Here is a 26,946-nt window from a genome sequence, read left to right on the forward strand (position 1 = left end):
TAAACAGTGTGAGATAAGAGAGGCACTATCATTGCTACCGCAGTGCCATCCTAATAGCAAATTATCACCCAACACATTCGGCCATAGTGGAGATTGTTTATTTTATTTTTGTAACATTGAAATGAGACATAAATTCAAACATACAACTCACTCTCCTGTCATCCGAGTTCACAACAAAATATTGTTCCACTCCTTTTTCATCATCAAAAGTGGAGTCTTTTTGGGCAAACAAAAGCCTACAAAGAATTAATCTGGAAAGTATGATAAATGTGGTGGGAAACATTTCAACAATGCTAAACATAATCATGAGCAAGATAAATATGATAAATGGTTTCAAAGTGCAGAGGAAACACTCACAAACATTGTGCTCAACACAGAGGAGACCCCTGTTCACAAGTCTCAATGAATACTTTGTTCGACAATGACATCATTAAAAAAAGATTATTTAGCTATATTAGTGTTTTCCTTTCTGCAAAATAACATTCATGTTTAAAACAGTTTTTTTACACTGATCAAAAGGTTCCACTTAATAACAATAAAATATCAGATGGGTACAAACAGGCAGAAGCAAAATAAGGAAAGCGGCAAGATTGATAACTATTTTCCTGAGATTTTTTTTGATGTGCTCCAATAATACTGATACTAATAGCTGTCGTAACTGAAGAAACAAAGTCAAAGAGGATATTAAAACATCAAAGATGTGAGCAGTCTCCGATCCTAAAGTCATTAAAACAAGATATGGCTCCCATTTCCTACTTAGACTGTAACAAAATCCCCAAACAGAAACCACAATGCCTCTATTAAACACCATGGAAGAAAAACCACAGAACCATAAATATATTTCCTAACTCCATGAAACTTTCCATACGCCAGCCAGCTGAGGCTTTTCTTACGGTTAACCTCAGCGTACAAGCTTTGGCTGACCAGACCTTTCGTGATTTCGGCGTTCCTCAACTGCACTAGTAATGCAGGTTAGGATTATGATTGTCTGATTCAATGAGTCATCAGCTTATTGACAAGTTTGGTATTCTTTCATTAATGCCCCGACTTGTGACCTTTCACAAATTGATTTTTCAAAAAGTTGTCAGTTTATTCAATATGTATGTCAACAATAAACAATTTCTTACAAACAGATGTCTGACCAGATCCTTGTGTCACGATAGCGATCCTCCCAGGGAGAGTTAATGCAATATTAATTGCTCGGATGACATTGGATACCTGGCCTACGAAAAAAATCTCCCACACACATCATCAGCCCAACAAAGCACTCAAAACACTGGTCAACTCTTGGTTCACTTTCAAAAATGCGAAACAGAACACCCATTAAACATTAAAAACACATCGCTTTCTACCTTCAGACTTCTCTTTTTTAATAAAGGCAATATTGCACATTTGTGTAAAGTGTGAAAAAATGTTGCAAAACAAACATTTCCATAGCTAAATTTCAGCCATTTATATGCATTACATGACAGCTCTGCAAGTTGTCTTTTATTGCCACAGGGAGAACACAATTTGCGGTGCATTTCTTTCAGCATGAGGACACAACTCTCCTATGCATGTCCATCTGATAATTCCAATGTGATGCCAATGCAGCATCGGGCCATATCTATTAGTATCATGCATGTCGACAAGACCTGCAGCTAGAAATGACACATCAATTTAAAGAAAAGGAATCAAACATAAACATTATATGCATCAGTTAGAGTATTAAATATGTTGTGATAAATGCTCTGAAATGAACTCACTAGCCTATGAGAAAGCCTCTGGCCCATGTTAGCATATACCACAGAATAACTTAGTTATTGAAATAACAATTATTGCAAATTTCATTTCACCACCAATGCAACTTTCATTGCACTTGTCATGCGTTTTATAATACTGGTTTCATATATAACTCAATTTTCCATATATAATATTTTTCCAGATTCAGGAGTTCGTTAGCAGGTGAAAATAAGTATTAATAAATCTGAGCGACAGATCAGATTAAAGTAAAATAAGGAAGAAAATGCTGTGATTGTAATAACAAAAAACAAATTCAATGTCATACATAACAGAAGCCTTTCTAAAAGAGTATAGAGTAAGGCAAATGTATAGAATAGAAATTGGTTAGCTCTTGGAGTGACTACGTTTAACCTCTGCCTATTCACTGGCCATCAAACCAGCAACTGATCAAGTGCTCAATCTGCTTGGGAAACGTGCAACATATTTTTGTAAGAATGTGCTTTTTGTCATATAAACTCATTAAAATAAAACATAAAAATAATATCTTTAAATTGAGACGTGACTATTTAGATTATTATTGCATTACACATACAAGTGAGAACAATTTGCTTAATCACGTGACTGGACGTTTTCCTCCTGTGTAAACAAACCTAAGAAAGCGAGGAGCGACTTTGTTTACGGGCGGCCAGGCGAGTGTGTCCGTTCTCGCTAGGATCCTTCAACATTGCACTCTTGAGGTTCTGCCAGACTCAGTCAATTCAAGAGAACAATAACCCGATTATGAGAAATATCTCCGTTCTATCGATCTCAGAACATCATATAGTGTGATTGACCATACACTGTGTAATTGACCACATGCTAATATAATGGATTATGCCCATCAAATGCAAGAAGTATGTTTATACTTCTTTTATACGGACTGGCGACAAATCTGTAATATTTTCATTTTCAAGGGTAACTTTCGGAGCATCACGCTAGGTGACCGTGTGTCTGGAGGAATACCTGGCTTGTCTTTTCCTCTTTACGTGGAAACGCAAACAAACTAACAGAACCGCAATTCTGTTGACATCAGCAGCCCAAAAACAATGTTTCCGTTTAAAATCCCACGTGCAGCCACCCCACACGGACGGCCGTCATTCAGCGCAATAAAAATAAAAAAAACACGCCTTAAAAGAAATAAATAAAATGTAGTATGGCCATGCGAAGAAGACATCTCCCTTCAGAACGGGGGTCTGTCGGGGGGCCGGGCGCTCAATGCCTGAGTCAGCCGATCTGCTGAGGGGCAGCACACACACACACACACACACACACACACACACACACACACACACACACACACACACACACACACACACACACACACACACACACACACACACACACACACACACACACACCACCCCCCGATGTGTTCACGCTTGCTCCTTGTCCACCTTCCACAGCTGTTCCTTGACCTCGGTGGGCAGGGTGTTGAAGAGGTCCTCCTCCACCACCAGACCTGTCCTCTTGAGCTGCTTGCACTCGCCCAGCTCCACGGGCAGACACTCCAGCCGGTTGCCCCGGAGCTCCAGCTGCGTGAGGCCGGTCAGCTCCCCGAAGCGCGAGGGCAGCGTCTGCAGGCAGTTGTTCCCCAGGTTCAGCGTGCGGAGCTTCCTGCACTGGAACATCTCGCTGGGCAGCGTCTCGATCTGCATAAGGCGGGGGGGACCGCAGAGTTAGCAATCCAGCAATGACGTGGATAAATGCTCGACTTCACACTCATTTACAGAATGAATCCACTTGCGGTTTAAAGTAGTAGTAGTACACTTGTATAATTAAAGTCATAATCCTCCCTCCTCTTTTTAATTTACTTTTTTTTTTTTTTTTACTGATATACGTTCTTATTAATGAATTGAACTTGCATTCACTCTAGTGTAAAGGGTCTTTGAGTTCTTAGAAAAGCACTTTATAAATCAAATGTATTGTCATTGAGACTCACCCTGTTGGCTGTGACGGCCAGATACTGGAGGTTCTGCAGGAAGCCGATGTCCGCCGGGATGTACGTGAGGTTGTTGTGGCTCAGGTCCAGGTAGCGCAGCTTGCCGCAGTAGAAGAGCTGGCTGGGGATCTTCTCGATCTTGTTGCGGTTCAGGTAGAGCCGCTCCATGTTGGCCAGGGTGCCGATCTGGATGGGGATGTAGGCGATCTGGTTGTACCACAGCTTGAGGCACACCAGCCGGTGCAGGTGCTGGAAGCTCATGATCTCCTCGATGGTCTTCAGGTTGTTGTCCTTCAGGTCGATCTCCTGCAGGTTGTGCAGGCTGAAGATGGAGTGCGGGATGCGCTCCAGGTCGCAGCGGATGAGCTCCAGCTCCGTCATGTTCACCATCTTCTTCAGGCTGTTGAGCACCATGAGCTTGGTGCCCTCGTTGTTGATGGAGAGCTTCTGGAGGTGCATGCCCACGTCCGTCACCACCTGAGGTAGCTTGGTGAGGTTGCTCTTCAGCCGGAGCACCTTGAGGCGCTTCAGCTCCCGCAGGCCGTCGATGACGATGTAGCGGTTGTTCTCGGCGCTCAGGTTGCCCGTCAGGTGCAGCTCGCTCAGGTTCTTCAGGCTGTAGATCCACAGGGGGATCTCCTTGATGTCCGTGAACTTGATGTGCAGCGACTTGAGGTTCTCGCGCAGGAACGCCAGCGCCGGAGCCTCGATCTTGGCCGGCGTGTGGTACAGCCACATCTCCCGCAGGTTCACCAGCTGGGCGATGATGGGCGGGATGGTGACGTCCGGGATCAGCTCCAGCTTCAGCACCTCCAGCTCCATCAGGTCGAACACCGTGTCCGGGATGCCGCTCAGCATGAACAGGTGCAGCTCCAGCTTCTCCTGAGAGTTCTTGGTGATCCGCTGCCGGAGCTTGTCCAGCGTCCACTCGTTGTTGAGGTTCAGCTGCCGCAGTTTGTTCTCGCTCACCTCCGAGAGGAACACGGCGAAGCGCTTCGAGTACAGCGGGTCGTACTGGTCGATCATGTGCAGCATGAAGGCAAAGTCGTTCTTCACGTCCGGGATGTCGCTGTAGCTGCTCTCCTCGCGGATGCTCTCGAACGAGTACTTCTTCAGGGAGCGCCGCAGCATCCAGCAGAGGGTGTACATGGAGATGAGCCCGTACACCCCCACCAGGCCGATGTAGAAACTGGCCAGGATCTTGAAGAGCGTCGCCAACGGGTGAGCGCAGCGGTACATGCTGTAACCGGTGAGGCTCTCAATGTTCACATGACAGTCGACACTGAACTGGATGTTTTGCACGTAATACCCCGTGTAGCAGATGATCAGGATGAATTTGATGACCTTGATGATTGTCTGACGGACGTACAGTCTGTACACAATGTCTCCTTCCTCAACGTGTATCCGGAACTTCTTCACTTTCTCGAAGAGCGCCTTGGCCTGTTCCCCCTCTTTCTTATCGAGCACGCCAGTCTCCGTCCGGTCCACGATGCCCTGCTCCAGGCGCGACTTGGTCCGCTGCAGCATGGGCACGCTGGCCTCCACGTCCTCGCTGATGACCGACTCCTTGTGGTCCATGGAGCCGTTCATCTTCATGGGCTTGGGGTCGCTCTCCTCCACCACCGTCTCGGACAGAGCCCGGGTGGTCCAGGGCGAGTCGAAGCACTTGAGCAGGATGGACACAAAGTGCTCCAGCTTGGAACTGGTGCGGGGAAACTTGAACCAGAAGTTGCTGCAGGCCAGGAAGATGAGGGTGTGCAGCAACACCAGGTAGGGGAAGTACTTGGCGAACCAGTGCAGTCTGTTCTCGTAGCACACGGCGTCCACGTAGTTGTACTGGTGCCTGTCCAGGTCATACTGGATGCCCTTAGGCTCCAGGGCCGTGGAGTGGGAGGAGTTGAAGTACCTCCTGCAGGTCTGATTCACCACCCACTTGCAGGGCAGGCAGATCATCTTGTCCTGGGTGACCTGCAGCGTCCCCCCGAACACCGAGATCATGAGCATGACGATGGAGATGTAGTCTGTGAACACGTCCCACCATGGCTTCAGGATGCGATAGGCAGGCTGGGTGTCTACAAAGTAGCGCAGCTCAGTGATGGGGATCATGGTTTATCTGGGGGGAGGGGATTCACATAAAGGTGTATTTATTATTGACACATATTCAATTATAAAGTAATAAGCATTGATCCAATCATAATACATCAACTATATGGTTCCAATAAGCTGGGGAGGGGATATGAGATGAAGCTTCCAGCTCTCTGTAGCCTTTCTTCAGAGATACACGCATAGGGACCCATACCCAGAGATCAATAGCGCTGTGTTGGATAACAAGGCCACTCATCAGCTGATTCTGATGGTACGCTCCACATCATTGAATCACAGTCTGCCAATTCAGACCAGACACTCGTGTCTTTAACTGAATAACTGCAATATATAATGCTCTGTGCTAGTGTATACGTACGCACGCACACACACACACACACACACACACACACACACACACACACACACACACACACACACACACACACACACACACACACACACACACACACACACACACACACACACACACACAGTATTAAATAATCAAAATGGACTTTATCATTTGAACGTTGTTATTCAATAATCTCATCATGTTTCTGCTGTGGATGTGGTTTTCGCCCAAACAGATCAATGCAACCTAGTTTCCTTTGTTAACCCCTCCCTGAGAATGGGGCCTGAATAATGTCTCATATATTTTATGATGCTTAAAGTAATGGAGTAGAACATATGACATAGTATTTTTTTTATCATCTAGATCACAAGTTCAAAGAGTAAGTTAAACGTGCTTTAAATTAGTTACTCATTGCCAAAGACAGGTTCTAAGACTACCTGCAGCTCACTTTATTCTGCGGCAGCAGAGAAAGTGAACACAGGTAAGACCGTTTTTGAAGGCCATTTATTGTTCATACAGCCTTGGCAGGGCAGTGTTTTGTGTTTTTACTTAAAATGTGTAAGCATCTGTTTTAGTGCATGTTTTGCTGTATTTTCCCTACATTTTTCAGATCTTGTTTTAGACTAATCTATTCATGCTCTTTTCGCTTTGAGTAGATAGAGTGTAACTTGAACTTTGATCTAGGAGGGACATTGGTCTAAGGTCGAATTAACTTATTTGATATAATGAAATTAATTAAATATATAATTATAACAAATAGATCTTGTAGTTTGCTTGGACAGTGTCCTTCAGTTAAGGTCAATCAGCCAAACATCAAAAAGTGAATTAATCTCTGTTTTAATGGTGAGTCGCTTTAGGAAGTTCAAATCATAACACGAACTGGGATTCTTCTAAAAAGTTACAAACGCAGATAGCCGTGTGCAGCTAATATTAGTTGAACTTCAAAGCTATGTTATGAATAAATAAAATGCTTAAACATTATCTTTAAAAAAAAACATATTTAGCAATTGCGGTTTTACTTACATGTCTGCAACCATAACAACTCCATTTCTCCCGATCACAGACAGAGATGGCGTCTCAGTTCATCAGCCCCAGACCAAACTAAAACAACCGCCGGAGTCACTCTTCCCAAGAATATGTTCCAGCTGGCCCATCGGCCCAAACAACACACCTTACTCCCTGGTTCTCTATTCTTAGCCATTTCCCTGGATAATACCCAGGGTATTGTCTGAGCGAGCCTGCCCTGACCTTCGGCGGGAGATCCTGTTTACTTTGGGACTGCTGTCTCCACCACTGTCTCCGAGGAACACTCGCCTGTTACCTCTTCCCAGACCGGCTTCACAGAGGCACGCCCGCACAATCGCAAATACACACACACACACACACACACACACACACACACACACACACACACACACACACACACACACACACACACACACACACACACACACACACACACACACACACACACACACACACACACACCTCTGGCGCTGGTTACCACTCTGGAGCTGGTCTGAGTTTGTCTGTTATGATCCCCACCTTAAAAAACAAAACTGTTTTCGCTTTCGGTAACGATCCCAGCAGTATATAGATTACATTGGCTTGAGGCGGTACTAATTCAACTGGAGGGCGAGAAAGTAAAACCTCACCGATCCAAGATGTTATCTGTGACCCAGGGAAAGATCCGGCCCCGTTGGGACAATCCTCTGTCTGTAGATCCAGAAGTGTTGTTTGGCCCCTGCCTCTCTCATGGCCACGGGTTGGATGGAGTATCTGGACAGAGACGTGGGACAGAGTTAAGGGAACTTACAGTGAACCCATGTGCATTTGGACTTGTACTGTATGGACCTGGCATTGTTATGACTCGTATGGTAACTGAAGGGTTACTGTCAGGACGTGGCGGGCGGTTTAATCAGGTATCTGCTGGTTCCTTATCCAGGAAGCACATGGACTAGGTTCAAGATACACAATAAACCTGTTTGGTAATGAACTCCCAGTGCACCCATCACGGGGCTTTCTGTGGTGGTACTGGCTCACTAAACTGGGTGACCATTAGCTTTATTCACCCAGCCACAGCGGTCCTGGCTCCATGTCATAATCATGTGTACATACAGATGACGACGTGACTTACAGACCGAGACAGTCTGTACACGAAGGTCCCCATTGAGGTCCGCTTTATCATATAGGAGAGCTACACGCTATCCCTCTGCTAGCCAGCACTGCGTTAGCTACAACCCAGTTGTTATATTCGTACAGTAACGAACAATAACATGGTAATAACCGTCTAGTTTAACACACTTACTCTGTTTCGGTACGACGCGCTCGACTGCGAGGTGTTCTTAGCAACTATATGGTACAGAAACAGTGCTCTCAGACCAGGCTGGGCTAGCTCTCTGTAGCGTTATGTTGACCAGTTAGCAGCTTGTTGCTACAGCCTCCACTAGGGACAGTCGAAGGTCCGCCGGGCCGAGAGGGACGCTGTCAAGGCGTCTTTGGATCGTACGTCAACACCGCCGCCATATTGGGAAGGTAAAGATCGCCTGTTTAGGATTGCAAGTCAACAGGGGGCTGCGTTTTTCTGGATAGAAATGCCTGTACGGTTTTAATTTATCAGCCAATTTTGGAGAGGTTACATACAAGGGTCTAAGATTTACAAGGGGTAAAAATATATATGATTTAATATATAAAATGATTTAATATATACAATTATTTAATATATATCACAAAACGACCTATGTAGTAGGTTGAACAATTCAATGTTATAGTGCTTTTTTTTTTTCTTTTTTTTTTACAGAAAACCTACAGCTCCACCGTTTACCTGTATTTATTTCCAGGCCTGTCTTTGCCTCTCCAATATGGCGGCGACGTTTACGTACGGTCTACCGGCCAATGCGGCGTCTAATGGATCAGGGCGCTGTTTCTGCTGCTGCTGCTGCTTGGTGACTGTCTGCCGAGCCGAGGGGGGCGCTACGGCTGCCTAGCGGAAACACTGGTGATATCTATGTATAAATCCACGCACCCAGACAGCCGTGTTTACTATCATACACCGTGACCGACACCAAAACTTCCTAAACACTCATGAGCCACATCGACTATTGTGTCTGACTCCGGGACGCTCACAAACGGGTTTGGATCATGTTGTCACTGGTCGGTGCGCGGTCCATTCGGTGGTTCAGGACCGTCCTTCCAGTGAGGTACTCAGTCGTTACGGGGGGACAAACTTATGATACGCAACCCACAGAGGAAGCACTAGGTAGACATGTAAACTCCGGGCCACCCAAAGTGGGCTCATCGTTTGTATGTAGGACACACGTGGGGTCATTCCGGGGTTATTGCACTGCACACACCAAACTCAGTTGTTGGAAGTGTCAGCAGACCCTTGAAGACCAGCCAACCTTCTTCTGTCCTCTCTGCAAAGTCGTCCAGCCGGCAGATGAGTCAGCATCCCACTTCCAGATTTTGAACAGGTAAGTGTTTAAGTGAGTGACAGAGGGGCTGTTACCAATACTACTTTTGACATTAACAATCTAAACAAAACACACACACACACACACACACACACACACACACACACACACACACACACACACACACACACACACACACACACACACACACATCTGACCTTACAATGTGTTTTTTCCTTTTATCAGTCCCCACTCATTCACGCTGGACACACAGAAGCTTCAGAAGACGTACCTGCAGCTGCAGCGCACCCTACACCCAGACAACTTCAGCCAAAACACAAAGGTATGGGGCGCCTGCTTTTGATATGGAACTGTAATAGATTCCAATTGACTTCAACCAATGTGCCATGGGGAATCGTGCTGATAATCGACTAGAGCAGACATTGTTTTCATGTCTGAGGCTGCATTCCTCAAACCGACCACATACGGTAGTTATTTTTTTAGCAAGCAGTTACTCATGTTGGCCAGGGCCTGAATGTCTTGGGAAAAGGGCCTAAGAAATGATGTGTGGTGCATGGATTTTAAAGGTAGGCAGGATGTTTCCTTGTAAATGATATTCTCACTGTATCTTCCCTAACAAGCAGGTACCCATAGAGTCCACTAAATCAGACGATTTTCACATCCTTCTTAACGGTCTCCTGTACAAAATGTGGCCCTTAAAAGTACCGTCCAAGAGAAATACATTATTTACAGAGTATTTGAAAAATAAGCAAAAGGCCTTACCATGTGTGCCTTTGTCCAAGTCTAGAGACAACACAACACACAGAGAAAAGTGTTACATAATGTTGCATCACCGCTCTTCCCTGCTTGCTTCCTTGTGCAGTTGAAGCTATTCAGTTGTATCGTAAAGTATTGCGTGGTAAAAGCCATTCAATCTATTCACATTCAATGTGACGAGTACAACTTGGGCGATAAAAAACAAATCAACATAATCTTGTTATTATTATGGTGTAAGTAACTGTCTTATTCTGAAATAACTAGATTACCTTGTACCCGGGATTTTAACTGGCAAGGCGTTTCTATAACTCCACACACATGCAAAGATATCAGTGTCCCAATCGGTCTGAAAGAAACATATTTACACTGTGCAGACAGGGCGAGAATTACCATATTAGAAAGCTGCTCATGCACCTTTTGTGTGGAGCTCCAGCAGTGATGATCCATGATTTTCTGTCAAACCACATGAAGAGAGCCACATTTATGCTGGATAGATCTGTCTACCAGCCTACCCAGTCGACTGTAGCAAACGTTGCTCATCTATCCATCGAACATCTAGGTGGACACGCCCACTTATGATGTCAGAATGGGCAGATTTTCAAAACGGCTTTTAACGGCTAATCGTCACCTTTAACCCTGTCTGAGGCCTCTCTGTCTAAAATATGGGTCCAAGTTATAGTGTAAGCCTCAACGCCTGACCAGAGTCTGCCTGTATTAGACAGGCCCCTCAAAGTCCCCTCTCGGGACCCAATGTTGATGTGGTTCAAACTAACGACCCTAGGATTGAAAGTTGGAACAATGGCAACAGCTAAGCTGCATGGCTCAGCTATTTGCTTCAGTTTATTATTTGGGTTTTGTCACTTCAAATATGATTCAAAACCTTAAACCCTTCCAAAAGTTCTAAGGCACAAAGATGAAGCTGGATAGTTAAGTTCTCCCGGTTTCGGTTTTTTGTTTTCCAATACCCAAAGACTTTTTTCATTTCCCCTTCCTCTGCATTTCAGTGGGTTGCCTTACATAACCACTGACTGATTTGGTTGTGAACAATTAGTTGTCTCAATCTCGAGGCTGAACACAGCACTGTGGGTCATGCACTCAGTTGTGCAAGAGGCGGGTGCTTGGTTGATGGTCTTCTGTGATGCATTGCAAAGCCGAACCGACCGTGTCGTGACTCAAGGCCAGCAAGCCCTTAGTTCTGACACAACAGGGCTAGACTCAGACAGATATCTCTGTGAAGAAAAAGCCGGTGAAACTCAAGAGAAGTATTGCACAATTGTGTCTGCGTGTGTCCTCTAGATCTGTTTACTTTCAGAGTTACAGTGAGGGGTAGCACACAGGAGACCCACTGCAGATAAGCTGAGGCCCAACAACCTATGTGGTTGTTGGGAAGCAGCCATATGTCACCCTGTCCACCGAAATAAAGACTTCAGATGTATCTAAAACCAAGCCCCACTCCCTCCGCCCGGGGATCTGTATCTCAATAGTTTGTGCTGGTACTCCTGGGTTTTATCAGCACTACCGGACATTTCTCTTAATTAGACATCCATGAAGCCCCAGGGGAACGGCATCCTATAGGCTGGAGAAGAAGTCTCATTACTACCCGACTACCGACTCCATAGGTTGTTATTACAGCCCTGGCTGAACATGACAGGCCCATGGGCCACCGCTTGAGACTATTGATTTTCACCGAAGCTGACAGACTTGACAGCCACAGAATGTACTCGATCTGCCAGCCATTTCCAAGCTACTCCCCTCCGCCCCCCCTTCCCGCCCTTCGTGCGGGCCCCCCCATCTCGCCCCCACCACCACATCCTCCACTCTGTCTCAGGGTCTCAGAAAGGCACTTATGCAGCTACACGTAAAACATCACATTAGCGGTTATTCCTGTTAATCAATTCCTTTGGGTTTCTTTGTGTGCGAAGGAATCAACGGCTTTGTGCGAACATGCTGTACCTTTGTGTTATTGTTGTTATCGTAGTACAATGACACACGGCTATTACATTTACATTTACATTTAGGGCATTAAGCAGACGCTTTTATCCAAAGCGACTTTCAATAAGTACATTTGTCATAAGAAGTGCAACAATATATCGCTGTCGGTACAGAAAGGATGTTCATAGAACCAAGTGCAAGTACAACAATCGCTAGGCTAACCAATTCCCCGCGTTACAGCAATGATGGCAGCTTCTGCAGTTAAGTACTATAATACAATACAATACAACACAATAAAATACAGTGTACAATGGTGGCCAGAAGGGGGAGGGGGGCTATGCAGAGTCGAGGTGGACTCTGAACTGGTGAGTCTTTTTTGGAAGATAGTGAGCGACTCTGCGGTCCTGAGAACGGCAGGGAGCTCATTCCACCACTGAGGTCCCTATAGGCTATAGATTATTGATCTGTGGTGAAGGAGTCAGCGCTGCCCTCAGAAGGAGGAGAGCAGGGTGAACAACAGGTTCTGGCCCACACACTTTGCGCGAGGCTGCATTACCCTTTGTATGATTATACGGTTGTTAACCGGAGTCTGCGGATCTCGACGCATGGTAAGAGACAGCCATAGATCTGTGTTCTCCGATATCATCGCTCCAACATGTGGAAGTCACGGTCGCTCTTGTTCTTGGGCGCAGGAGGAGCAGCAGCACTCGGAGGACCAGTCGGCCCTGTTGAACAAGGCGTACCGGACGCTGCTCAAGCCTCTGAGTCGAGGCCTGTATATGGTGAGTCGTTATTTCTTTTCTTTTATATATTTATTTTACAAAAAAATGAAATAAACAGTTTAATATTTTAGAAGGAAACCGTGCAGACCGACGGGGGATTGCGTACAACCTGTCCCCAAAATGTCTCAGACACCCCAAATAAGGAGAGAATTTTAAAAAGGGTGTGAGTTATGAGTCCCCTCTCGCCTCATAAGTAATGCATCGCGGCGATTGCCTTCCATGAGACGGTGCGTGCGGGCGTGTGTCTGCGGGGGTTTGGTGTGTAAACGAGGGGCGTGTTTCCAGTTGGAGCTGGAGGGCATGGCCCTGGAGGAGGGGAGCGACTCCGGGGCGGACCCCAGCTTCCTGATGGAGCTGATGGAGCTGAACGAGGCGGTGGAGGACGCGCAGACGCCGGAGGAAGCCGACCGGATCGGCCGCGACACCAAAGGTAACGCGTGACACGCTCGCCGCCCGTTTATTGCCGCCGGGGTTCGGCGGGTCAGCCCGACCCCCAGGTTGGAACAGCGTTGAGAACGCAGCGTGGCCGTCACTCTGGGTGGTGCGGTGGAAGGCGTGGCACTCATGAACACGTAGGGCTGGGCGATTAATCAAATTTCTATCTCGATTTTAGCGTCAAAAAATCAAAACTATCTACGATCGATTTTTCGTTTTTTTTAAATTTTTTAAAATTTTTTATCAAAAGAAAAGCTGGATACATACCTGTACATTATTTTATATTTTAACATTTTCTTGGAATTTTTTAAGGCGAATTTTCAAAGTTCTCAGTTACAAAGGAATTTTGCTAGAGACATGCTGAAGAAATACAACATGTTTTCAAACCCAAAAATAATCGTTTGAATAATCGTGATTTCAATATTGACCAAAATAATCGTGATTATGATTTTTTTTTTCCATAATCGAGCAGCCCTATGAACACGTGATCGCGTGTTGGGGGGAGCTCGTCGCCGACGGTCCACGTACATGACATTCACATTTACAGTTGACATTCAGGTCATTTAGCAGACGCTTTTATCCAAAGCGACTCTCAATAAGTACATTTATCAGAAGAAAGAGAAACAACAATATATCGCTGTCGGTACAGTAAGGATGTTCATAGAACCAAATGCCAAGCACTTACAATACTAAGGTTAACCCATTCCCCGTAAACAAGAAAGATCTCTAGGATAAAATGCTGCACCATGCTAAGTACTATTTTTAAGTGCCAGGACACAAAACAATAAGTGCGTACACTAAGTGCCAGGACGTACAACATAGAGTCTAACAGACTCTAGATGAACTCTGAACAGGTGAGTCTCGAATGATGTTCGAGCCAATGGGGTCGCAGCAGTGCCGACCCGCCCGCCCGCGCGGGCTAGGGTGCGAGATTCGGCCCCTGGACCCTGCTAGCGGGCCGGACCATACCGTCCCGGTGCGGTCGTCTCTCCCCCGGTTAGGAGTCGGGGTAGGATGCATGAGACGGAGACGGCACAATTGAGACGGATACAAAGGTGGCCGCGGGAGTCTAATGGCAGCCTTGTGCGCCGGGGAGAAAACACAAAAGGGTTTCACTTACTATTGAGACAGGACGCCGTAAATAATCCTGGGGAGAAATGAGTGAATGCGCTTTTGAAATGTGCTGAGTAGAAAATAGGTTGTTTTTCTGTGTCGAGGAAATTAGTCATTTGTAAGGGAACTCGCCCGACTTGCCTTGCCTGGCAGATGGGTGAACAGATGGGCGGGTTTAATGTATGTAGTGTTTGATTTATCTGGGTGTTATGCGTATCTTCTAAAGAGAAGTTGATTATGCTCCCACCTATCGGTTATCCTCTGTTTAATGACCCTTTAATGACGGACTTAAAGTAACTGTGGAAGTCTCTCCCTCTTATTTATAGTGAAGCTAGAGGAACTGACAGACCAGATAGACGGAGCTCTGAACAGAGGTACGTCCCCGCGAGTTATGGTTAGAAGAAGAGTTTAATTAGTGTTCTGAATTTATGTTGTGTCGTTAATCCTTTCGACGAGTCTGACTGAACTCTTTTTTTAATAACCTTTTTTCTTTGTTTTTTTTGTCCTACGTTATTAGGGGAGCATGAAGCTGCCAAGGCACTGCTTATCCGGATGAAGTACTTTGCAACCGTTGAAGAGAAAGTGAAAGAACAACTTTCTAAGCTTATGTGATATATATAATTTTTATTTGAGCAAGTTTAAAATGTGCAGGAGCAATTTACATTCAATGTGTGGTATATTATATATTTATATATGAGTTTGTTTAATATTTTAAATAAAGGAAATTTTATTCTAAAGTATGAATAAATTAAATTGATTAAGAAATTTTGCCTGATTGGATGATCGTCCTCAAGGCCTATTATTATGAGAGGCTTCAAACCTCCCAAAGTGTCATTCATATGTCAGGTACCGGTTTTTCTATACAAGCAAGTCGATGATTGAATGCTAATGAGGTAATTATGTTGATTAGTTACGATGATTTTCGTCATCCCCGTGTCTAGCCACAAAGTATTCAGTTCCTAGGGTTACCTTAAGGTGGAGACAAAATACCTTGACAACTCGGCAGAAAACTGCACCGCAACTTGCTCTTGATGAATCAAAAGGAAATCTTTTTTTCATAGAAGTATACTCACTTATTTCTATTCATGATAGCTTTAGTATACATAACGGTAAGGATGTGATCTGAAGGGCTACATCCATGTGATGTCTGGGACTCCTTATGGATAGAAAAACCCTGCATATTGATTTGTTTCTCAAAATGGAAATTATGTAAGTTGATGCGGCATATTTATTCCTCAGCTTGAAAAACAACCCATTTTCGTCTCTATTTCCTCCCACACGTAGAAGAGGTTTCCCTATAGACCATAGGGCATTAAGCAAGGGCTTCTCCCAGGTTTTCCTCCAAATGGAGACAAGCCATCTCATTTATTATTCATGTCGTAATCGGAAGCCATGATCCACGCGGTGCCTCGTCTAGATTAATGAGAAAATGTGATGGACCAACTCTCTCGGGCCACTCGCGTCTCTCCCGACTCTTTGAAATTGAGTTTGAAAGAGAGGGAAAAGGGGAGAACTCAGCAGCTCAGCACAGTAATTTACTGGGATGGAAAAATGAACTGCGAGCTGCTCTTTAGATTAGAGGAGGTGTGCTCTGGTAGGAATTTGAACAGGGCTAAATGAGGCGATACATTCAACCCATTCACTGCTCGTCCATGTGTCTGATATGAACTCTTCTTGGATTGGTTGCGTAGATTAGAGTTAATTTCAAATACTTTAACTTTAACCGAGCAATCACCGTCACAACCTGTCGACGTTGCGTTAACAGTTTAATGTAGTTTCTCCTTCAAAAGGCCAGTAGTTATGTTAGAGCGGCAGACCTTTCGCTGTTGGATGATTGAGGATTCACCAGACCTCCTCTGGTCAAATATATGTTCAAAGTACAGACCGTCATGTTGAGCACGACGGTCAGGGGTTCAAACCCCGCTTGGACCAATCCGGGATTCCTCTCTGTGCGCCAGCTTCCTCCCACACCAAAGGCATGCGAGTGATAAACCTGCAAGTGACCTTGATCAAGGCACCGGTTGGGTAGTGGATCCCTGGGTGGCTGCTGCTTAAAAGCAGTAAAGCTGAATCAAATGTGATCTAATCTAATTTAAACTGATGTAATCTGTCTTGCTATTACTATCTTAATATTATTTCATTTATGAAGACCTGTATAACCACCTCTCTTCAAGACAAAGAGAACCATAAAACACATGGATTAAATCCAACACAATGTATTATGCTGCTGTTTAAGTAAACATTGTAAATTGGCTATATTATTGTAGGACACATATGACCTAATCGTAACAAAATGCAGATCACAACAATTGCATTTGATATCAGCCCATAGAGATGCACAGGAATATGACATCCACTGGCATTGAAGCCGTGGAGACCTCATTCTCAAAAGAAAAGGCAATTCAACACCTTAACATGCAACACCCCTCACTTGACAGATGTCCACACTAATGCACGATGAGCAGTTCTCCAATGGCTCGTTTTCCCTTTTCCTTCCCGTGTTGGTCCGCAGTCCTGGGAAATCATCAGATCTTCCCTCACAGCGTGCCTCTGCGTGACTGGAGCTCACGGAATCCCAACTGCCTCCCGCATAATCCGAGCGGCTGCGTCTTCATTGTTTATTCTGTCTGCCACTGTAGGCCAGTAATGACATTGTGGTCTGACACAGCAGTCGCTAATCCGAACCGGGAATGGGTGCTGTGTCCCTATTCTGTTCTTGGAGAGACGCCGTTTCTGGTACACTGTCGTTGTCATTGGTGTCTAGGACAAATATGCATGATCTAACCCGCCAGCACAGCCTCTATTCTGCACCGCCGCTGCCTTCCTCAGTTTACCAGGAGCCTCGCTGTGTCCTTCTCAGGTGCCCGCGGTGCAGAGGAGATGTTTTAACACGTTGAGTTGCCAGCAGAAGCCAAGTAAATCGCTTGCGGCCATTCCTTTTTTCCGGTTGCTTAACAGCCCAGGCAAAGTCTACTGTAGGCTCTGAGGTCGGACAATCTTGGATTATCCTCGTGTTAAACACGTGTTTGGATTGTTATTTTTCCGATCAACAACAATCAGGCGCCACCCTGGCTGTGGTGAATATTCATCTCACTTCAGACGTTGTACAGCAGCTACATCGTCTTGCCATGACTGACATTGGTACTCGTATTTCCGTGCTACAGTCCTCAAAAGTAGAGTTTACTTGGTTGTTTTCCCCTCGCCATCTATCTATATCTATGTTTAACATCATGTCCCAATGCAGGATAGGCACTCCTCTTCGATACAAACCCTGTGAGGAGATTTAATGATGAAGATTTAGAAGACAGACTGGTCATTCATTAGTGTGTTCACGCTTCACATCAACTCTCTCTTTAACATCCACACAGAAAATTGATTGCGTGAGTCAAGCATGAATTAGTTATTGAATAACTAGATGATTACACACTAACTTATGTAATGGATTGCTCCACTCTAATCTCTGATATTTGTAGCAATGTAGCAATGAATTCAAGATGGAAAAACACGATAAAGGGCCCTGTTTCCAAATTGATTAACGAAACAAGATGATAACGGTGGATAGTGGCAGATAATAATGTGGATTTCAAGCGGCTCGAAACAAACAAAGGAAGAAGACGGACTCGCTCAGATCAAGTGCAGCTGAAATCATATTAAACGTCGGCTCCAGGTGTAGGAGAAACTTCTGGAAGGAAGTTGGCGCCGTAGACGAAGCACAGGAACCCCTCGGAGAGGCTGCTTCAAAAGGCTTCTGGTTCCGGGGTTCAGGGGAGTCTTTGAAGAGGATGAACCACTTGTTTGAGACGGGTTTATACATGAGAGAGGGAAGATCAGCCATTCACTTTCTGTGGAGTCGAGGGCCACCAGCCGCAGCAGCTCTCAGTCTCATTACATCGCCCATCTGAAGGCTGTCACCACCGCCGGCTGATGACACGGCCTGGAGTCTGTTGCCACAACCGCATTCTCTTCTGTGTGTTCTAGTTCTATAGTGTAGAGCATAGGCACCGACATAGGCTCATCATTCCTCCATGAGGTTCTTTCCTCTCCGACAGCCAATCATAAAAACCGGTGACTCAAAAAGACTGTTTAAACAGAGCGACCTATCGGAACCGTTCAAACCTGAAAGCAAAGAGTTTTAGGGCCCCCGCCCCTGGGGGATCTCTCCCTACTCCAGGTGGCTTTCTTTGTGCCAGATTAAAAGAAAAAGTTTGGGCGTAAAGTCTTCGAGATGGTGATCAGTTAGGTCCAGCATCAAGTTGTTAAGATGAGTTGACAATGAAACGGGTGCGTTTTTTCATTTTTTTATTCTGATGGGTAAACATGCGATAGAGGGGATGAAAATATTATGGATATGAAAACCCTTTTTACCGTAAGGCTATATTGCTATGCAGGAATTCAGCCGTATGCCTGCATCTGTGGCACGCTATTGCATTATCCAAATATTGTTTTTGAGTCCAACTCCATCCTGCCAAATCTTTATACAGTCAAATTGGAGTAAAAAGATTTGTAGTCAGCACCACACATCCATTTGAAGTTTGCTTCTCGGGAAAAACCAAGATGCAAACCCAGCCCAGTGATTTTTTCTATCATTGGGCCGTTTATATTCCACATAATGATGCCTTCACTCGTTACTTCTATCCCAGCAAGTCGAGCTACCACGTAACCTTTATACTACTGCAGGTGTTTCTATGACAACGCAGTCTCCTGCTGCAACTTGGGAGCATAATAAACACAAAAGCCAAATAAAAGATTTGATTAGCTTTTTATTTATTCTCCAGTGGACCTGCTTCAGGATGAAGGCATATGGCTATTTTTCTTTTTTTCAGGAGCAGCCAATGTTTAATCATGCACCCAATCATTTTTGATTGATCGGGCTCGGTCAGATTCCCTTTTTTATTTTTACCCTTAGACATTGCCTGGCGATACCGGCGTCAATCCCGATCAGAAAGTTTGCAAACTCATTCTGCTTATTGTAATATTTGAACGCGGCGGGTGTGTGGACCTGTGCTCCGCTGTTATGAAAGGACCCTCACGGTCACTGCTGCTGTCGGACTGGAGCATCAGAAGAAACATCTCCCTGGGCTTTGCTGCGACTCAGGGCTCTTATTGCACCAGACAGGAGAGTGGCCGTATCGTACATTGCTGACACCCGCTCAAATTGAGGCCGATGACCCACAGGCTTCTCTCTTAGCCCTCCATGCCCCAGCCCCCCCCCCCCCCCCCCCCCCCCCCCCCCAGGAGTGGGTGGTGCTCAGTAAACAGCAGCTGGCTCCCTCCAGCTGGGGGTAAGGGAGATCAGCAACACTGGGAACCTCCAGATGCTGTAAGTGCACATAAAGCCAGATGATGCAGGTTTTTTTGTGTCTCTTGCCAATCATGGGAGCAGGCCGGAATGAATCACCCTCCGAGCTGTCAGTCATCGTCATCCATTTCTGAAGCCACATCAGTTATTCGGCAAAAATGGTTCTTTTGATTAATTCTCTGCCTGGAACGCTGTCAGGAGGCAGAGTAAAGGCAATAAAGGATTTTATGATGCGTGCGTTCTTTAATCCCTTGCCCCCGTCCTTTACATTGATAATGCTGCTGCAAAATACCAATTAGCTATGTGAGCTGTGGTATATCTATTCGACCTGTTTGAGCACACAGTGTTAATATGTGTGTTTAAAGAGAGCCCGCCTCGGCGCATTGCTTCCTCAGTCTACGTGTTGATGCCTCTCTTATTAAAGCAAACAAGACTCCCTGTAACCAGCTTGTCATTAAAATCTGTAAATCAGAACACAACACATACGGTAATTAGCCACAGGTCCTTTTAATTAATATATTAATAATATTAATAACACATCAAGGGAAAACATGAATTAGAAAGAGCACTGTGTACTTACTCTGACTCCCACAGATTCTTCTTAAGAGTAATTGAACTTCCATGGAATCACTAAGAATGTCAGTGAGCCTTTTCAGGCGGTGCGTGTCCAGTGAATCAAGCCTTTGTATTAATACAGTGCCTAATACCTTCAAGCTCGTAATGTGACACGCTTGTATGAGACATTACCGAACACAGAACTGAACCTTGGCATGTTACAAAATAGCTCCGATACAATTAATCAATCTCACAATTCAAAAGTGACTTCCCTTTCCAGGAATGCAGTGCTGTTCCCCGAATCTGGATCCACTTCTCACTGATGTGTGCATGCATGTATATTTAATAGTGCTGTCAAGTGGTTAAAATATTTAATTGTGATTAATCGCATTCATGTCATAGTTAACTCACGATTAATTGCGAGTAATCGCGATTAATCGCAATTTTTTTCTATGCTAATTATCCCTTGATTTCTTCGTCCCATTAATTTTTCTCATTTTAATGCTCGTATCAACATGGTGAAGTGCATCGGCTTGTCTTGTGCAAATGTTTTTTTATTGATAACAACATTGGCTTATACTGATCAAAACAGGACGATACAAAAAAAAAGCCTATAGTGCAATTAAACGATGAACATACAAACATACTGCCTTGAAAATAGCAGTCTTTGTTTTGAGCCTAAGAAAAAAAATAAAAAAAATAAAAATAGTAATAAATGTGCGTTAATCGCGCGATAAAAAAATTAACGCCGTTAAATTTGGTTTGCGTTAACGTCGTTAATAACGCGTTTAACTGACAGCACTAATATTTAATACTGTAGCACAGTCCATTAGTACACTACACCTAGGTGGCTGGTGACTTATTCTTGGCTCCTCCGAACATAAAGGATGCAGGGTGGTGGTGTTAAACACAGTTTATTGTTACGGATGTCGCTAATGTAAATGGCGAGGCTGCTCCGCTGCCATGCAGGAGCTCTCCCCCGGTGTGCTGTGCAGTCTTGGCTGGTTTAACCTGTATAAATTGATGGATCAAAGTGCAACAGGTGTGCAGCCTCACCAAGCCCCTTAGTCCAATTAGACTCCGCCAGGGGAGCCAGACACACCAGCCATCATCCACACACACGTCCCCATGCTCCCCTATGTCCAGTTCACACCTCTCATTACATCTTCCCTTCTCCACGAGGCCAGCATCAACTGAAATGATAAACGTTTGACTTTAATATTAATTGTGATATTCCTCACATTCATGTCAAAGTGAAAATTACCTAAATTAGCCTGCTTTAATTGGCTTCCACCCCCCCCCCCCTCCCCCTTTAGATCTTGCCACTAATGTACAAAACCCTAAGAGCTAACCCTCCTTAGCTCTGACTACAAAGTGTTCAGTGTTGATATGCCATGGGCAGTCACAGCATATCAGGTTCAATGTCTGCAAACCTGTGGAACATAATTGGTTGCACATTACTGTAGAGCTGCACTTGTACATGCAGCTGGACATGCTCTACTGGTTAATGTAAATCTTTTTGAGATTAACTCCAGCAACAGCTGACACAGAAAAATGTAAACGCTGTCTGTGATACTGAGCTGAACATAGAGTGTGGCATCCTGGTGTTTCAACTGGATCATATCCTTATTGCTATGGAGGATGTTATCTAAGTGGAACTGTATATGGATAAAGCTATCTATCTGTATTAACTGTCCAGCTATCTGCATACCCATCTGCATACCCATCTGCATACCCATCCGTCCGTCCGTCCGTCCGTCCGTCCCTCCCTCCCTCCCTCCCTCCCTCCCTCCCTCCCTCCCTCCCTCTCTCTCTCTCTCTCTCTCTCTCTCTCTCTCTCTCTCTCTCTCTCTCTCTCTCTCTCTCTCTCTCTCTCTCTCTCTCTCTCTCTCTCTCTCTCTCTCTCTCTGTCTGTCTGTCTGTCTGTCTGTCTGTCTGTCTGTCTGTCTGTCTGTCTGTCTGTCTGTCTGTCTGTCTGTCTGTCTGTCTGTCTGTCTGTCCCTCTCTCTCTCTCTCTCTCTCTCTCTCTCTCTCTCTCTCTCTCTCTCTCTCTCCCTCTATGTCTCTCTCTCTCTCTCTCTCTCTCTCTCTCTCTCTCTCTCTCTCTCTCTCTCTCTCTCTCTCTCTTTCCGCTGTCAGTCTGGGTTTATCTATTTATCCATCTTGTAATAGTTTAAAATATGATATGATATGATACTATGCATTATGAAATGTATTACTCCTATGACTCCTAAGTCTGTCTTACAATCGTATTGATGGAGGGGATATATGGTTTGTGTGTATTGCTGGGTGGTGCATGTGTGAGGGAGTGTGTGTCTTTGTGTGTCCTTGCAAGGGTTTGTGTGTGTGTTTGTGTGTGTACTTTATTTCAGTGTTGTCAGTACTGCAGCTCACTCGCATCCCTCTTCCAGCTGTAGCCATGGCAACCGGCTGCACTGCTGCCCCTCCCTCTGGGGAACCCTTCTTAAAGGGAAGGGGCTGGTGAAGCCTTCTTAAAGGGACGGGCGGCAATGTTTCACGTAACTGAAGAGCTTTAATTGGATTAGTGTGGTATTACACCCATTAAACTTATCTTCGCAAACCCCCCACAATCCCTCAGCCATTCCGCTTGGCTGATACATGCAGATACTTTCGGCTACAATGGCGGCTCCCGCAGCATTACAACCAACCGCTACGGTCCTTCAGAGAAAAAAATAAAAGGCCAACGCACGGATGGCATGCTCGCGAGGTCATTACGTGTAAGAACCCCTTCTCACGAAGCTCAATGGATTAAAGTCACATCGGGATTAGGCCTTTTAAGTTTTACAATATAAAAGGGCTTTGAGCTGACCCAAGAAAGGCAGAAATGAACGATGGCACCCTTTCATGTCGGAGCCAAGAAGGCGAAGCCTCTTCCATGTGTTTGAACATCAAACATCTGCAAACTGATGACACGTGCAGATCATCTGGGGAGTCATCGGGTAATGGTGTGTTTTACGCTCTTGCACCTGCCGGGATGTAATGAGAAAGGAATCTTGGACCCGGAGGTGGACACTAAAAGAACATAACTAAACACAATATAGCCTGCTTAAGATTACGTTACATTGAATGTATTCATACCGCCCTGAGCGTGTGCTGTACATAGCAGCAGCCAAGAGACGGCATAACACGACTCTGAAGAAGATATACAATCTAACCAAGAAACTGCTGCCATTATATTGAAATAAGGACAACCTTGATATATCTAAAACTCTAACCCTATTATATATGGTATACCGAATTACAAAATCCTGAGCTGAAAAGTTTACCAGGCAGATCGGCGGTGAACCACCAATTGAAGTGCGAATATCTCTCTCTCTCTCTCTCTCTCTCTCTCTCTCTCTCTCTCTCTCTCTCTCTCTCTCCCTCTCCCTCTCTCCCTCTCTCTCTCTCTCTCTCTCTCTCTCTCTCTCTCTCTCTCTCTCTCTCTCTCTCTCTCTCTCTCTCTCTCTCTCTCTCTCTCTCTCTCTCTCTCTCTCTCTCTCTCTCGCCGTCCCAGTGGTCACCTGCAGCATCTGTCTGTGCCTGCAGCTCTGATGAGTTCCGCCGGCTGATCCCAGCCGCCTGCTGGAGGAATTAGGAGGGAGTTCTGGAGAGGTTTTTAGGAGGGAGGACTGGAGAGAGCCCAGGCAGATGTAACAGCTGAGTTGACACTAGCCTGCCCCAGACATCATGCCGCTCAGCGAGAGAGGAAGGAGAGCTGTGCAAGGGGTAACCGGGGGAGCTTATGTTGCCTGCTTCATTATGTACAAGACAGCCTTCGGACTCGGCAGCCAAAGTGTGTTTTCTGCCTTCTGCCTCGTGCGTCGTGGTGGGGCTGGAGACAGAGGGGGTCAGGGTCAGCCAGGTGTGGAGGAACCAGGTGAGACCCTGCCACTGCCAGCCTGCCTGGGATGCTTAGGTGGTAGACAGCTGGGCGGAGCGGAGAAGTGCTTAGTGACAGATAAGTGTAAAGCCCCAGCCATCTGCAGCCGGCTGTAATGTGTAGGGGATCCGGCCCCGAGCTCACCGGAGACGTCAGTGCTGCAGTGGGTTGTGCCTGTGAGAACGTATGGGTCTGACAGTATTTTAACAAGCTTAGGAGAGAATACGTTGAGCCGTTATCAATAATTGAATGCAGGCTGTGAGGCGATGGTGTGATTTGAGGAAGTCAATGACGGATAGGGCTGGGTTTGGGCTTAATTTACGTGGATACACGGTATTATGGTGGAATTGGATTTAAATTCCAAGGGAAGGAAAAACAGGTTATATTTCTAGACAGGCCCACTTGGTGGGCGGTCTACCTCCGTCTATTAACAAAGCACACAGGCCTCGTAGATAATGTATGCCGGTGGCCGGGCGTATTAATTACCTTGCACAAAAGTCCCAGCAGGACTGTGTCCGTCCAACAAGGCTATGCTATGTGATTTAAATGAAGTGGAAAGGATTTTTATAATTCAATTATTTTTATTCATTTATTTTTTTATTAGTTTCGCAGTACTTACGAGAGTAGTGGTGGTAGAATCCGCTCTCAATGCAGTATAAGTTCTGGTTAGACTGTTTGCTTTCATTGTAAAGTTTAGGAGGATTATTTGTGATTTACATAATTTGAACAATAACAAATAAAACATAACATTTCGAAAAGAGTAATAGAGATAGTTTAATCTAATCAAGATGAAATTTGTGGAAGGACAGTGTAATATCAATCCAGTATCAATGAATTGATATTGATATCCAATATCAATGCAGAATAACATGTTTTTATAACCAGTCAGATTTCAGCGATGACTTTTTGCGAGCAAGTCGTTGATTTGCCAATAGAAAAACAAGTTTTTGAATAAAAATCCCATTCTCAAAACTCATCTTCTCCATATCAGCCATAGCTTTATTCTTAGTAATGCGCTCATAACCCATTCATCGTTTCCGTTTAACATTTCCTTCACAACTAAACAAATACATAGAGACATTTAAAGTGTATGAGGTTACTTTGCCTCAAAAATGGAGAATCCAATGTGTTCAACTTTAAAAGTAGAACTTTGTTTGCAACTGAATTAAAGTTTGGCTATTATCCCCCCAAAACGATATGTTTTAGACTAAATCCAATTCGAAACTGACTCCAATCAAAGATTGGCAATTTCAAAAATATATTTGTAATTTTAAAGCTGAGGCCCATTTGATCAAAAACAATTCACGATTGCACAACAGTGGATTTATTAACAATTATCAACTCAATTTGTTGAGACAAATCATTGTTTGAACGGTCATATTTGCGTTATTTAGGAGCGGATTTCTCTGAAGAAGGGCTTTCTAATGGGGGCTGTACCCCATACAATCTGATATAAGCGTATTGAATTTAAAAACAATCAGTTGGTTTGACTTTTATCATTATCGTCATGAAGTATCAAACAATAAAGTTTGAATTGATTAAACATCCGGCTGCTACGGCTGTACGCAAATAGCCCACATTACGAGAAAAACGTCAATAAAACACTAAATTCAACAGACCAAGTTATCTGTCTCCATTCAATACAGGGGGTGGGGGGGGGGTGGGGGGGATTACCCTGAGGGGGCTCTGAGAAAAAAACTGGTTGAGGACCCCTGATGTAGAGCAAGCGACAGTCAATACCGATGCAGGTCACCCACATCGTTTCTCAAGGATGTTTATAGATAGACCCGGGAGAGCCGACCAGTGTTAGCTGAGGCTCTTCACCCGAGACCATTCTGACACCACAACCCGTCCTTATGTTAATCAACTCTGATTAAAGATTCATTGAGTCTATCAAACGCACACAGACCTGGCAAACACGCCTCTCGTATAGGTTGTGTTTCACATTGACGTCAGGGTTTCTCTCCGTAGAGCTTGGTAATGTATGGAGTCATGGAGGGGGGGAGTTGAGGCAGAAATAATGAACGTAAACTTTAAATGAACAACGATGCACGGTTGAGGAGGCACAGTGGGTAGCATGTAACAGCTCCAGAAGTCTGTAGTTTGATGCGTGATACTAACTCTGAACATTATGGAAAGCCATTGGGGCCAAAACCGTCAGGGAATAGACACCTTAACACAACCAACACAGTTGTGTCCCCCACGGCTTTCCATACATTTATTCTGTGTTAAGAAGAGTATTTTAAACCACAACACCTGCTTCTTTCAAATGGTAAATTTGAACTTGTTAAGGCATATTTTTTGGTCTCCAATGGCTTTCCAGAAAAATACACACCAAAAGAAATAAGGAGAATAAAGTTTCCGACAGCTCAATACGACATACGACGAGCACCTGGCAAAGTGCAAACACACTGAGTTGGGCTGCAAAACACGGCCTACATTAGATTTTATTTCCCCACATCTTTATCAAACAGATATATATTCAGCTTTTACCAACATATTTTCAACTGAGCTTATTCTGCCTCGCATTCCCGGTCCGACCCCCAGCTTAACGATCCAACAGGATCCAAATCTGCCTGTAGCATTGATTACCCCTTCCCCACCAAGGTGTGGAGACCAG

The 26,946-nt window shown here is 44.9% G+C and overlaps 3 protein-coding genes across 4 annotated transcripts in view; 1 reads left to right on the plus strand and 2 right to left on the minus strand.

The window, feature by feature from the left end:
- The window catches only part of si:ch73-29c22.1 (kelch-like protein diablo), a 242,530-nt gene that overhangs the window by 103,486 nt on the left and 112,098 nt on the right, over positions 1-26,946 (minus strand). The window lies entirely within an intron of this gene.
- On the minus strand, positions 88-8,597 carry lrrc8ab (leucine rich repeat containing 8 VRAC subunit Ab). Its single transcript, XM_056602537.1, has 4 exons — positions 8,446-8,597; positions 7,793-7,916; positions 3,701-5,813; positions 88-3,410 (listed from the first exon to the last, which is right to left on the minus strand). Exons 3-4 carry the CDS (start codon positions 5,804-5,806, stop codon positions 3,135-3,137), a joined length of 2,382 nt encoding a protein of 793 aa, XP_056458512.1. The 5' UTR covers positions 5,807-5,813; positions 7,793-7,916; positions 8,446-8,597; the 3' UTR covers positions 88-3,134.
- hscb (HscB mitochondrial iron-sulfur cluster cochaperone) lies at positions 9,089-18,199 on the plus strand. Of its 2 annotated transcripts, XM_056602556.1 has the most exons (6): positions 9,090-9,610; positions 9,797-9,893; positions 12,952-13,041; positions 13,327-13,471; positions 14,916-14,963; positions 15,107-15,334. In XM_056602556.1, exons 1-6 carry the CDS (start codon positions 9,279-9,281, stop codon positions 15,199-15,201), a joined length of 807 nt encoding a protein of 268 aa, XP_056458531.1. In that variant the 5' UTR covers positions 9,090-9,278; the 3' UTR covers positions 15,202-15,334. The 2 variants fall into 2 exon arrangements, with proteins under 2 accessions (XP_056458532.1, XP_056458531.1); XM_056602557.1 differs by lacking the exon at positions 14,916-14,963 and having other exon boundaries at positions 9,089-9,610; positions 15,107-18,199.

The sequence above is a fragment of the Gadus chalcogrammus genome, chromosome 11 (genome assembly GCF_026213295.1).
Source record: "Gadus chalcogrammus isolate NIFS_2021 chromosome 11, NIFS_Gcha_1.0, whole genome shotgun sequence".
Lineage (NCBI taxonomy): Eukaryota > Metazoa > Chordata > Actinopteri > Gadiformes > Gadidae > Gadus > Gadus chalcogrammus.